The sequence below is a fragment of the Elephas maximus genome, chromosome X (genome assembly GCF_024166365.1).
Source record: "Elephas maximus indicus isolate mEleMax1 chromosome X, mEleMax1 primary haplotype, whole genome shotgun sequence".
Taxonomy (NCBI): domain Eukaryota; kingdom Metazoa; phylum Chordata; class Mammalia; order Proboscidea; family Elephantidae; genus Elephas; species Elephas maximus.
The window spans coordinates 79755558-79768015 of record NC_064846.1 but is presented as its reverse complement, the minus strand read 5'-3'; the positions used below and the strand labels follow the sequence as shown (position 1 = coordinate 79768015).

General features: G+C 38.1%; 1 protein-coding gene across 1 annotated transcript in view; it reads right to left on the bottom strand.

The window, feature by feature from the left end:
* The window catches only part of POF1B (POF1B actin binding protein), a 110120-nt gene extending 100229 nt beyond the window's left edge, over nucleotides 1-9891 (bottom strand). The window contains exons 1-2 of the mRNA XM_049873282.1: nucleotides 9880-9891; nucleotides 9435-9758 (exon numbers count right to left, since the gene is read on the bottom strand). Coding sequence (XP_049729239.1) covers nucleotides 9435-9719 — 285 coding nt within the window. The 5' untranslated portion in view covers nucleotides 9720-9758; nucleotides 9880-9891. The remainder of the gene's footprint in view (nucleotides 1-9434; nucleotides 9759-9879) is intronic.
* Between the last annotated feature and the right edge of the window lie 2567 nt (nucleotides 9892-12458).

Genomic DNA, 12458 nt, shown 5'->3' with positions numbered 1-12458 from the left:
CAATGCTTTACATTTTGAAACATAGGACACTAGAAAAGGATTTCCAGGAGGTAAGGTCCACTGGAGTCAGATCAAGGAGAGCCTTGAAAGTCAGACTAAGGAAATTACAGACACTGAGTGTCAACGAAGTTTTGGGGGCAACATAGTCTTGGATGTAATTAGGTTTTAAAATAATTGCATACAGAAACCTATGGATCCAAGCAGAAGTCTGTGTTAGAAAAGAAGTAGGTAAATACTATGTTTGAGGATAAAAATCTTTCCTTGGAAAGTATTTCTAGACATGTTCTTTAGTGTGTGGATAAGTACTGAGCAGCTGCAGTAGTTATTATGAGAGAATCTATAGGCACATAACTGATATGTTAAACCAATTACAGGGAAACTGAGTAAGAGTCAATAAATAAAAGCACTTCCCCTAGACAGAATTTCAGCTGTGGAGGAAGTAGAGGGAATATCTTTATGTGCAGACTAATTAGCAGCTTCAAGCTAATCTGATTACAGGAAGTGTCACCAGAAGACCCCAAGAAAATGATGTGATGACAGATAAGAATTGCTACCCCTTTAACAACATTTACCATAATAACTAATGATAAATATTTACCCATAGGAACAAAAAAGAAGCCAAATATACACAAATCAAATCCAGACGCTTAATGGGGCCTAAGAATTAGAATAGAAAACTAATTGACTTATTAAATAGCAACTTATGTTTATTTGTTCACTTTTTTAAAGAAGCAATTTGTATACTAGTTTCCATTTTCAGTTCAAAGAAAAGGCACAGAAGTGTGACACTCCAGAACAATCCTAGTTAAGCCATATGCCTTTACTAAAGCCACTACTGACAGCGTGTTAAAGCATTTTTGCAAGCCATAATCAGAGAAAGAAAGGGAGGGAGAGAGAGAGGAAAGGAAAGAGAGAGGAAGGGAAGAAGGGAGAGGAGAGAGAGAAGAGAGAAGAGACTGACATATACTTTTCAGTTCCGTTCTGTTCCCCAGATCATTTATAAAACAAAGCCTGATTCGCCTCTGAGTTTTGATTTAAAAACAACAACAACAATAACAATAAAAACTTCAACCTTCAAGAAGTGTACAGGCCATGGTGGTGAGGAGGAAGGACTATAGAAGTATCATACTACTCAGTACTGTAAGTGCCCGTGTAGTCTTATAGTTAAATAATGCAAAGTGATACTGGCTTTAAAAAGAGACCACATCTGGCGTGGAGGTGGGGGTGGCACACTATATTGAACAGAGAGTAAGAAGATGCACGGTCGGAAAACCTTGAAGAAGACGACTTCCCAGGTGAATTTTAAGGGTTGGTTAGGATTCCAGGAGTCAGAGATGTAAGGGAAGTGTGAATATTATCAGAGTGAACAAAGGGGGAGGAGGGAAAATACTGTTTCTCTAGGGAATAGAGAGCAGTGCAGTATGTCAGAAACACAAAATGGGAAGAGGTGAATAGTAGGAGATAGGAAGGTAATTTTAGACCTAATTATCAATATTTTTAAAGAGATTCTAAATGACAAAACAAACACCATTTTACTGTTGAGGTCATTAATTTCACAATAAGGTACAAGTCAATTTTATTTCTTTGTCACATTTCTATCAAAGTTTTCCCTAAACATTTACGGGTCTTTGAATAAATAAAAATTTATCAGTTTATTACCCAGTGCTGGAGCCTTGCATATTTTGATACAAAAAAAATCAGTAAAATATATGAGAAAAATGTTTAAAAATATACTTACCAGCGACAACAAAAAGTCTACCTCTTGGTAAATAATGTAAAAACTAATGTAATATTTAAAAAGCATCAAAATGTGCATTTATGTTATTTATTTATAGTCTGGCTTGTGTCCCAAAGAATTTTAAATAGTTTATCACTGGAGCACATACAAGAAAATTGTGAAGTATAAATATGAATCAGATATCAGACACTGTGTGATATAAATAAGAGTTAAATGTGTAGACCAGGAAAGTAAAGCGTAGTGGTTACAAGCGTGGATCTGGAAGTAGGCTGCCTGGATATAAATCCCAGTTCTACCACATACCACATACTAGCTGTATAAAATTGAGCAAGTCATGTAAGATCTCTGTGCCTTGGTTACCTCATCTATAAAAATTGGAATGGTATTTGAACTTTACTTAACTAAAGCTCAAAATTAACTCAATAGGCAAAGGGAGGTAGGAGGCAGTTCCAGAGAGGATATAAAGCTTAGATCGTGTGCTCAAAAGAAAGGCAGTTGTATTGTTTTTTTGGGGGGGAGGGGGAGGAGAAAGATATTTAATTGATTTCAGTACTGGGAAAAAATTGTTGGCATACAATGAATGGGAGGAATCAAAATAAAAATCTCCTGGAGTACATAATACAAAACAAAATAAAAAGCAAATGGAAAATGATTAGCATAAATACTGCAAGCAAAGAGTTACCCTTGAGTCGACACAGACTCATGGCGACCCCATGTGCATCAGAGTAGAACTGTGCTCCATAGGGTTTTCAATGGATGATTTTTCAGAAGTAGATTGCCAGACCTTTCTTCCGAGATGCCTCTGGGTGGACTTAAACCTCTGACCTTTTGGTTAGAAGGCAGATGTATTCTGATTGAGGGGGTTCATCTTTTTTTTTATCTTCTTAACCACTTACCCTGTCAAAAAGTGGGTTTCTAGGAATAATTATGCAAATAGATAGATACACACATGCATACATAAATCCTTCAGCTCTTCTCTTAAATATTTATGAATTCAATTCTCCTTCTATCGAAATAGTCACCCTGAACTCATACCTTGAGAGATTGTGGCTTCATTTTCCTGTTTACTCCCAGGTGCCCATTATAGCTGATTGTGTATGTAAATTGGCAGTGCTTTGATCACACATTTGTACCATCACGAATTTCTTCGAATATAATGGTGTTAGATGTATTTCTGTATCTAAATCATGAGTAACTTGAATGTATAGAGCAGAGCTGTCCAATAAAAATTTTTGTGATGATGGAAATGTCTATATCTGCACTGCACAATACGGTAGCCATTACCCATGGTGGCTGTTGAGCACTTAAAACCTGACTAGTGTGACTGAGGAACTGAATTTTTCATTTTATTTGCTTTTAATTAATTAAAATTTAAGTAGCTACATGTGGCTAGTGGCTACTGTGCTGGACGCACAGCTCTAGAGGAAGCATTAGGTAAGAAGCAGACTGCAAGCAAGCTTTAATGCTCAATGTCACTTCACATTTCAAAAAATAAAAAGAAACACACAAAAACACAAAAATCTCCATTTCAAATATTGAGGTTCAAGTTCAAAGATACCAAGAGCATGAAAACTTCCAAATTATTGTTTCTAAGGGATATTTATGCCAATAAACATTATAAATACTTTCCCTCTCTTCCTGTCTTTTGATCATGTTTTAGAAAATTGCTTTACTGCTTTTCCTTATTAGGAACTCTTAATTTATAGTCTACACATTTAGTTTATTATCTTTTTTTTTTTTTTTTGCTTGTGTGGCAAAGGGTTTTTGTTGGCTGTGTTTTTATAAATCAATAATACAAATAAAAGATAGAAAACTATTTATTGAGTGCTAACTCTGTGCCAGGCTGGACACCTTCACATGTTATCTCATTCAATCCTCTCAACAACTCTAAAGGCAGTATTATTATCCATGCTTTACAAATAAAGAAACTGAGGCATTGAGATGTTAAGTGGTAAAGTCAAGGTAACACAGCTATTGAGCACATGAGCCAGGATTCAGAAAATAGTTGGCACATATTGAACACTTACTATGTGTCTGGTACTGTGTTATGTGTTTCACAGCAGATATTATTTCATTTGACTCTAACAACAAATCTGAGTTAGATGCTATTATTGCCCCACTTTAGACGTGAAGCACCTCAGGCATACAGCTAGCAAGTCCCTGCTCCAGAAATTAAACCCAAAAAGATTAAAACTAAATCCTACACTCTTAGGCACTACACTACTGAAAAAAACCAAACTCATTGGCGTCGAGTTGATTCCAACTCATAGCAACCCTATAGGACAGAGTAGAACTGCCCCATAGGGTTTCTAAGGAGCCACTGGTGGATTCGAACTGCCAACTTTTTGGTTAGCAGCTGTAGCTCTTAACCACTGCACCACCAGTGCTCCAAAAATATGGAACATTTCATGAATTCGCATGACTGTTTCATAGTTCTTTTCTGCCAAAATCTACCTCGTTGTGGCACACTTATTATTTGCAGCTTTCCCTGAGACATTCTACAGAGTCCCATTTGAACGGGCATTTTCTCTGCCATATCCTTAGACTCTGAAAAATCTGAAACTCTTCAGTCAGTTTCAAAAGAGGCAATATCTTTAAAAGCCACCTGGCATATATACTGACAGGATTTGTCAAGGCAAACTATCATATGAGTAAATTTCAGAATAGTATGGGAGATGCTCTTGTTAAAACCTTGCAATGCCAATAACTTGATCAAACACCTGCCTTAGGTTATTGTTGAGATGACGTTTTGAATTTTATACAGCATGGAACATGTAAATTATAATAATCGCTTTGGATGAGACAAACACCTTCATTTAGGGTAAAATCTATGGTTCTCTTCTCATATAATAAAAACAATAGAATGTTTGACTAGTTTGCCAAGCCCCTCCCCCACAACTTAAAACCCTCATTTAAGAGACTCATTCCTGGGTTCTTTCTATCCTTTTCCTGAAGGAAAACCAGGAGATGGAGAGAAAAGAAAATACACAGTATCTCTTAATGCATGCTTCTCTCTTAAAAACTTTTGGAAGTCAAAAAAGGGATAGCTGCTGATGGGAAGAAAAAGTTGGCTCAAATGTACTTGTTTAAGAGCATGGCAAACCTCCCAGTTGTTTTACCATGAATTGTCAGTAAAAGAAATTTGGACCAAGGAAGTTCCCCAATCTTTCTCAAATGCCTCCCAGCTTCCATTATGCCACACACACACACACACACACACACACACACACACACACACGCTCCCATTTTGCCACACGCACACACACACACACGCACACACACACTGACAGCTTGTGAGTGCTATTGACTGAAAACAGGCCCAGCAATTTGTAAGACCTCCTTTAAAGAAGAGACAATTGGTATGGGCATTTTCACTCAGCAATTAGTTGCACTCACTTTCTATAGCTTCATTAAATTGTAGGCATAAAAGGAATGACCAAAGCTGAAAGCGCGGGCAGCTTTAACCTGTGACCTCATTCCTTTTTCAGGCAACCTACTTCCTTGAGCAATCGCTCACTCTAGTGACCACACCCTTGAACAACAGTGTATCAAAGCAACACACCCCTCCTGACAGAACAGGAAAATTTCCTAATTGTATACAGAAATCCTGGTGCAGGAGGGGAGCTCTCTTTGCAATCAAAGAAAAAGGAAAACAAATTACGTAAACAAAGGTAAGTCCCAGCTGAATAATTATTGAGAACAGAGACCATTCATAAACCCACATTCTCACCTGCACTGCTCTCTAGACTTAAATTTGGTTTCAAATCTCAAATTCAAAAGAATGGTAACCCTTATAACACATACATTAAAAGATCCCTTCTTGAACCAAAACTTGCTTTATTCTATAAACTACTGATGGCCAAAACACAAAATAATCTTTAAAATGAAATAAAGATGGACGAATGGGACACCTACAGACCAGGCACTATATGTCTGTCCTCAAAGTGGACTCTTCCTGGATAATTCAGGGGTATTTATCCAGACAAACACGGTGCTTCCTACATAATCCACTGCTAGACGCGTTAATACATCTGCTCAATGAATGAATGGTACTGAAAAATGTTATATCCACCAGTTTCTGTCTCTCACAACAGGTCCCTCTGTATACATGGAAAATATCTTGAACTTTATGAAAAGTTAATTTAATGGAAGGGAAAAATACAAGTCCAAAGCAAATTTTATGTTGAGTTAATGGGTGTAGGTTAATATTTAATCTTTTTTGGAGGATGATATGTAACGTTTTCTTTTAAGTAGCTTCTAGAACTCCATTTATTTACAAGAACACATTCAGTTCTAAGATGCATCTTATGGCCTTGATTACATCCGCATTTGATTTTACCTACGTGTATGGATAAACCAGGTAGTTTTAATTCTATCATTAACTTAGACAATTGCACCAGCAAATGGTTTCTACATTTAATTTTCTCTGAGAAATAATCAAGCAAACAAAATAATCACCAAGAAAATTGTAAAATGTATTTGATCAATTATAGACAAGAAAAAAAGCAACACTGTATACTTACAGAAATTTAAAATGTTTACATCTATAACATTTTAGTTCACAAGAAGGTAATAGGGGAAAAACATGTATTAAAAAAAGAAAGCCAGAAATGGAAAATACTAAAGTGCTGCAAAAAAATTTTGTTTGGTTAAATCTAAAATGTCTACTACATGAGTTAAGATTCAGGAAGCAAAGCAGAGTAGCATCAATTTCAGTTTCTCAAAGGAAACATATTTTAGTACTGACCATTATATCTATTTTAAAATCTCAGGAATTCCTTGTCATCCAAACACCAAAATGGTAAAAATATTAAAGTAAACGTTTAAGTGAGGTCATGATGATCAACAATTGATTGTACTACCCATTCTCCTAGCTGCCATGGTCAAAAACTCAGGCATGATAATAACTGCTGCATATCAACTCAAAATGCTTCTGAAAAATGGCGTATTAAGGAGAGAGTTTATTAGAACACATAATGGAAAAAAAGTTTTTGAGTAATATGTACTACTTGCTTGTGCTTGGCATGGAATATAATAAAGCTGCTGCCACATCTTATCAACTCCATCAGCGTGAAGGTAATTCCAGATCAAATGTAGGTATTAATTTACACAATGCTAACTATAGGGTGGCTATGAGTCGGAATCGACTCAACGGCACTGGGTTTGGTTTTGGTGTTTTGGTTATCCTGCCAATAAACAGGGAGAAAGGAAAAGAAAATAGAAGATTTTCCTGGTCACATTCTTTTGTGGCCAAAACCAAAAACCAAACCCACTGCTGGCGAGTCATAGCAACCCTATAGGACAAAGTAGAAATGGCCCCGTTGGATTTCTAAGACTAAATATTTTACAGAAGCAGACTGCCACATTTTTCTCCCCTGGAGGAGCTGGTGGTTTCAAACCCTTGACCTTTTGGTTATCAGCCTAGCACCTTAACCACTGTGCGACCAGGGCTCCTTTCTTCATGGCAGTTGATCTAAAAGCTTTCTTGCCAAATTCTCTTTTAGTTGTTTTATGAATGTCCTTTGATATCTTCCTCAGTTTGAAATTTTATAGTCAAATTTTCCCTCTTCCGTCACACTAAGAGAACGAGGTCTTTCTCTCTTTTTTCTTCACCACATAGTTAGAATCTCAACTCCCTCGTCCCCACCCCAGCCCATATTTTTCTCTCTATTTTCAATCATAAGTAACTTCAGACCTCTCAATATGCTTCATTCCAATCTCTTATCTCAGTTTCTGTGGCCACACTTTTTATCCCTAATGTTCTTTATAAACTCCTTCATGGGGAATTATGTTTCAGAATGGAGATAGTCTTGTAAGGATCACTTTGGCAAGTATCAGGTGGAAAGAAGGAAAGTCTTGAAAAAAAATAAGCTTTACCATCCTGGTACTGGAATCAGTAAAAGGGAAAGTTGAACCAAGGAGCATACAATAAGGTGTGATCCTAAATTTCTTATGTAGCCAATATTTACAGTTTTCCAAATTTCAGCCTTTAAATCTATATCTATATATCTTCTTTCTTTTACTAGCAACTTGACAAAATGAGGCTAAATATGCCTACCATACTACGGTAGATAGAGTTATTTTACCATTCTTATGGTTTTTTTTTATGATAATAGTAATTGACGTTTTTGCCTTCATATTACTGTTGTTTGGGCTACTATGGAGCAGAGATGTCACCCACTTTGTCACAACAAATATTGGAATATATGTTTGCATTATTACTTATAATGAACTACTATTTTTGATCTTTATGTTTTTCTTCCCTTTGACCTCAATATACGTGGAGTTTTTCTCAACCAGGAAACTACAGGCAGTAAATACTGATTTTTTTTTTTTATACTTTATTTTTCTCAAACAAAGCTAAGGGTGAAATGAAAAAGTAAAAATTTCACCTTTTGAGTTTTGGTTGATCTATTTTTAAAAAATCATTTTACTAAGTAATTTTTCTTATGTGCTTTTAGAGATACCGCTTCATATCTTATTTTAAGTTTGTGGCTTTGGAAAAAAATCTGTATCATTCCAGACCGATACAATAATGTAACATAGGATGATGTTCACCCCAGTGGTTGTTTTATGAGCTTTTCACAGTCCAAATTGATTCTTGAAAACAATTTCAGTTTGAATAGATGTTTCCACAAAGCTTAAGACACGCGCATTTAAAGAGAGTCAAGGAACGAAAATAGATATAAACCAAAAACCAAACCCATGCTGTGGAGTCATTCTGACTTTATAGCGACCCTATAAGACAGGGTAGAACTGTCCCATAGGTTTTCCAAGGCTATAATCTTTATGGGCACACACTGCCACATCTTTCTCCTGTGAAGCAGCTGGTGGGTTCAAAGCACTGAACTTACGGCTAAACAGCTGTTCATTTTACATAGTTTTGCAGTGCTCCTTTTCATTCACTAGCGATGTTATGAGCACAGGTATTGGGTGTTAAAATAATCCCTTTCATAAATAAATTTATTTCATTTCAAATGGTGTCTTAGAATTCCACCTTTTTTAGCTTTCATATCAGAATTGATTACATTTCACCTCTCTCAGTCTCACATCACTTTTTCAATATTCCACCTACCAATATTCCATAAATAATTCACAATTCTTATTGTACAAGAACCGATGTGTCATTTTCAGAAGATGAAATGTATCTGCCAATTCAAACAGATATTTGTACCTGTCACTTATTTTTGGAGCAGCATACAATTTACTGAACACAAGTAATTGCTAGTCACTCAATAAATGCCATTGTTCCTGCAATACCATATTTGATTGATTAAAAAAAAAAGTCCTGCTTGCTTCTGAAGTAAATGGGTGGGAAACAATTCTTAAAAAAACTACTGTTTTCGAGGTGAGGATTACTTTGCAGTAACAGCAAAAGGATGATCAGGTCTTCCAATCAAATCCAACAAGAAATGAGACCTCCTATGCTATGAGTCAGAATCAACTTGACGGCAGTGTGTTATGCTCTGATGAGATTATGAAAGTTGTTGGAACTGGTAAACAAACAACCACAGGCACTAATAAACGGAAGAAGAGTCAAGAGGTAGAAATTGGGTGACTGTCTAGAGCACGTATAGGTGCAATCCCACAGGAGGTAACATTCTGGGAACAGAGGCAGAGAAGCAGAAAGGAAGAGGGGAAATAAGGTTCAAGACTTCCCCTTTCCACTAGCCTAGCACAGATGTCTTTGCGGTACCTGGGAATGGTCGCTCCAAACCAAATTTTGGTAGGAGGAGGAGGTTTTGAGAGGGGAGAGCACTTCTCGTGAGCTGATGGGGTCCAAGGCCTGCACCACCTTGTTCATGGGCCCGCTGTATGTCCTCACGCGTTCATATACTACATTTTTTTCTGGGGGCTGCTGGGATTGGCTTGACTGATGGTAGCAGTGGTAATGCTGGGGTTGGCACTGCAGCACTTCTGAGGGCTGCTGGGTCTCACAGCTGCTGCTGTTGGTCTCACTCCAATAGCTTGAGCTCATCATCTTCTCAGTGGTCAGCAAGGAATGCCCCAGACGCTCTCCCTAAGGAACAAATAGAGACATTGAAAGAAAGGGGTAGGAACACGGGCAGGCGGGCACATGTTTAGAAGCTACTCATCAACCACCCCTGTCCATAGTGGTGCCAGAGAGAGGTGAGAATTACCTTAGCAGCCGCAGAAGCAGGTCTGGCAGCTGCAGGGGAGGCAGCAAAGTATTTGAGCTCAAATGGAAAGTGGAGCCACCCTGTTGAGATTGCTCCAGGAAATGGCATTGACACACCCCCAAGGGGCGGATTCACCAGACAGGTTTACCTGCCAGCGGAGGCCCTGCCTTGCCACCCAGATAGCTACAAGGCTGCCCAGTAGGTGAGGGAGTCTGAAAAGGCAAAACTGTGGAATTTCAGGGCTGAAGCCAGAACTTCCAAGCCTTGGAAATTCACTTTAATTGAAAATAGACACACAAAGACATGCCCATGCCAAAACCTACTAGAGAAAAAAAGTCACAAATTTCACACAAAGGGGACTTTCCCATGGTTCCTATGCTTAGTAAAGGTAGTTACAAGCATAAGAATTAGCATTCCAGAATCCCAGACCAAAATAAGGGTTATAGCCTAGGGACACACTAATTTTCACAGATAAATTTGCATTCTTTTCAAAATCCAGCTGGCTGGTAATTGCAGTTAAGGGGGATTGCGATGGGGTCTGCTTCTAGCAACTCTCTCTAATTTATGGACCGGTTTATCTTGCTTCAGGCCTAATGTGCCTTTACAACATACACGGAAGGAGATTTCCCTAAATGATCTATAGATGGGGGAGGGGGGCCTAGGAAAAACCTAACTATTCCACAAATGCTTTGTATTTTAGCATTTGTACTTATTGTTTTGCATTTTTACAAAGGAATTTACCAGACTTTATTTGTGCCCTAGGAAACACTGTGAGTTTGATTGCCTTTTTAATATCCAGTTGTTAAGAGAGCTGCAAGTCCTGAGTGGTGCCTTACCTGGCATAATGAGATTTAAATGTTCTCAGCAATTAAATTTATTGCTACTTGAAATTCCAATCATAATGCCTGTTTACCCACCAGATTTTGCCTTGCAAGACACTTTAACACCACTGAACTCCAGAATATTCATTGAGGGTGTCTTCAGAAAAGGTATGTCTTTCTCGTGTAAAAAAAAAAAAAATGTATATATGCATTATAGGACCTAGCACACTACCACCATTCTGGCGAGTAGGAGAATGCCATTTAGCTGGCTAGGCAGCTTTTTCTTCTGCTGAATAAACAAAGGATAATAATTACTGAACACTTACTGTGTGCCGGGTACTGTGTACTCCTCACAACAAGCCAATGAGGGTTTATAGGTGAGAAACTAAGGCACAGACACAGAAAGGCTGAAAAACTTCCCAAAGTTATACAACTAGTGAAGTAATGGATCTGGGATTTTAACACAGGGAGACTCATTTTAGAGGCTAATCTCCTATCTACTATATCATTAGATAAATATTAAAGTTATGTTTTGCATCTGGCCATCTAATAAATCTTCTAGGCTTAGAAATCAAAACACACTTGAGAAATGCTACCCTATAAAAAAAAATAGGCCACTTTAAAAGGAATCTTTTTTTTTATTGCACTTTAGACGAAGGTTTATAGAACAAACTAGTTTCTCATTAAACAGTACATAGATTGTTGTATGACATTGGTTAACAACCTCACGACATGTCAACACTCTCCCTTCTGAACCTTGGGTTCCCTATTACCAGCTTTCCTGTTCCCGCCTGTCTTCTAGTCCTTGCCCCTGGGCTGGTGTGCCCTTTCAGTCTTGTTTTGTTTTATGGGCCTGTCTAATCTTTGGCTGAAGAGTGAACCTCAGCAATGACCTCATTCCTGAGCTGAAAGGATGTCCGGGGGCCATACTCTCATGGTTTCTCCAGTCTCTGTCAGGCCAGCAAGTCTCATCTTTCTTTTTGAGTTAGAATTTTGTACTACATTTTTCTCCAGCTCTGTCTCGGACCCTCTGTTGTGATTCATGTCAGAGCAGTCATTGGTGGTAGCCAGGAACTGGACTCATTCTGGTGGAGGCTGTGGTAGATGTGGTCGGGTCCATTAGTCCTCTGGACTAATCTTTCCCTTGTACCTTTAGTTTTCTTCATTCTTCCTTGCTCCTGAAGGGGTGAGACCAGTGGGGTATCTTAGATGGCCGCTCACAGGCTTTTAAGACCCCAGATGCTACTCACCAAAGTAGGATGTAGAACATTTTCTTTACAAACTATGTTATGCCAACTGAGCTAGATGTTCCCCCAGACCATGGTCCCCACAGCCCTCAGCCCAGCAATTCCATCCCTCAGGGAGTTTGGATGAGTCTGTGAAGCTACTGTGGCCTTGCCTTGTACAGGTTGTGCTGGCTTCCCCAGTATTGTGTACTGTCTTATCCTTCACCAAGGTTACCACTTATCTATCATCTATTTAGTGTTTTTCCATCCCCACCCCTCCCCTCCCTTGTAACCATCAAATATTGTTTCTTTTTGTGTGTAAACCTTTCAATGGCATTTTACAGTAGTGGTCTCATACAATATTTGTCCATTTGTGATTGACTTATTTCACTCAGCATAATGTCCTCCAGATTCATCCATGTTGTGAGATGCTTCACAGATTCATCATTGTTCTTTATCGTTGGGTAATACTCCATTGTGTGTATATACCATAGTTTGTTTATCCATTCATCTGTTGATGGGCATCTAGGTT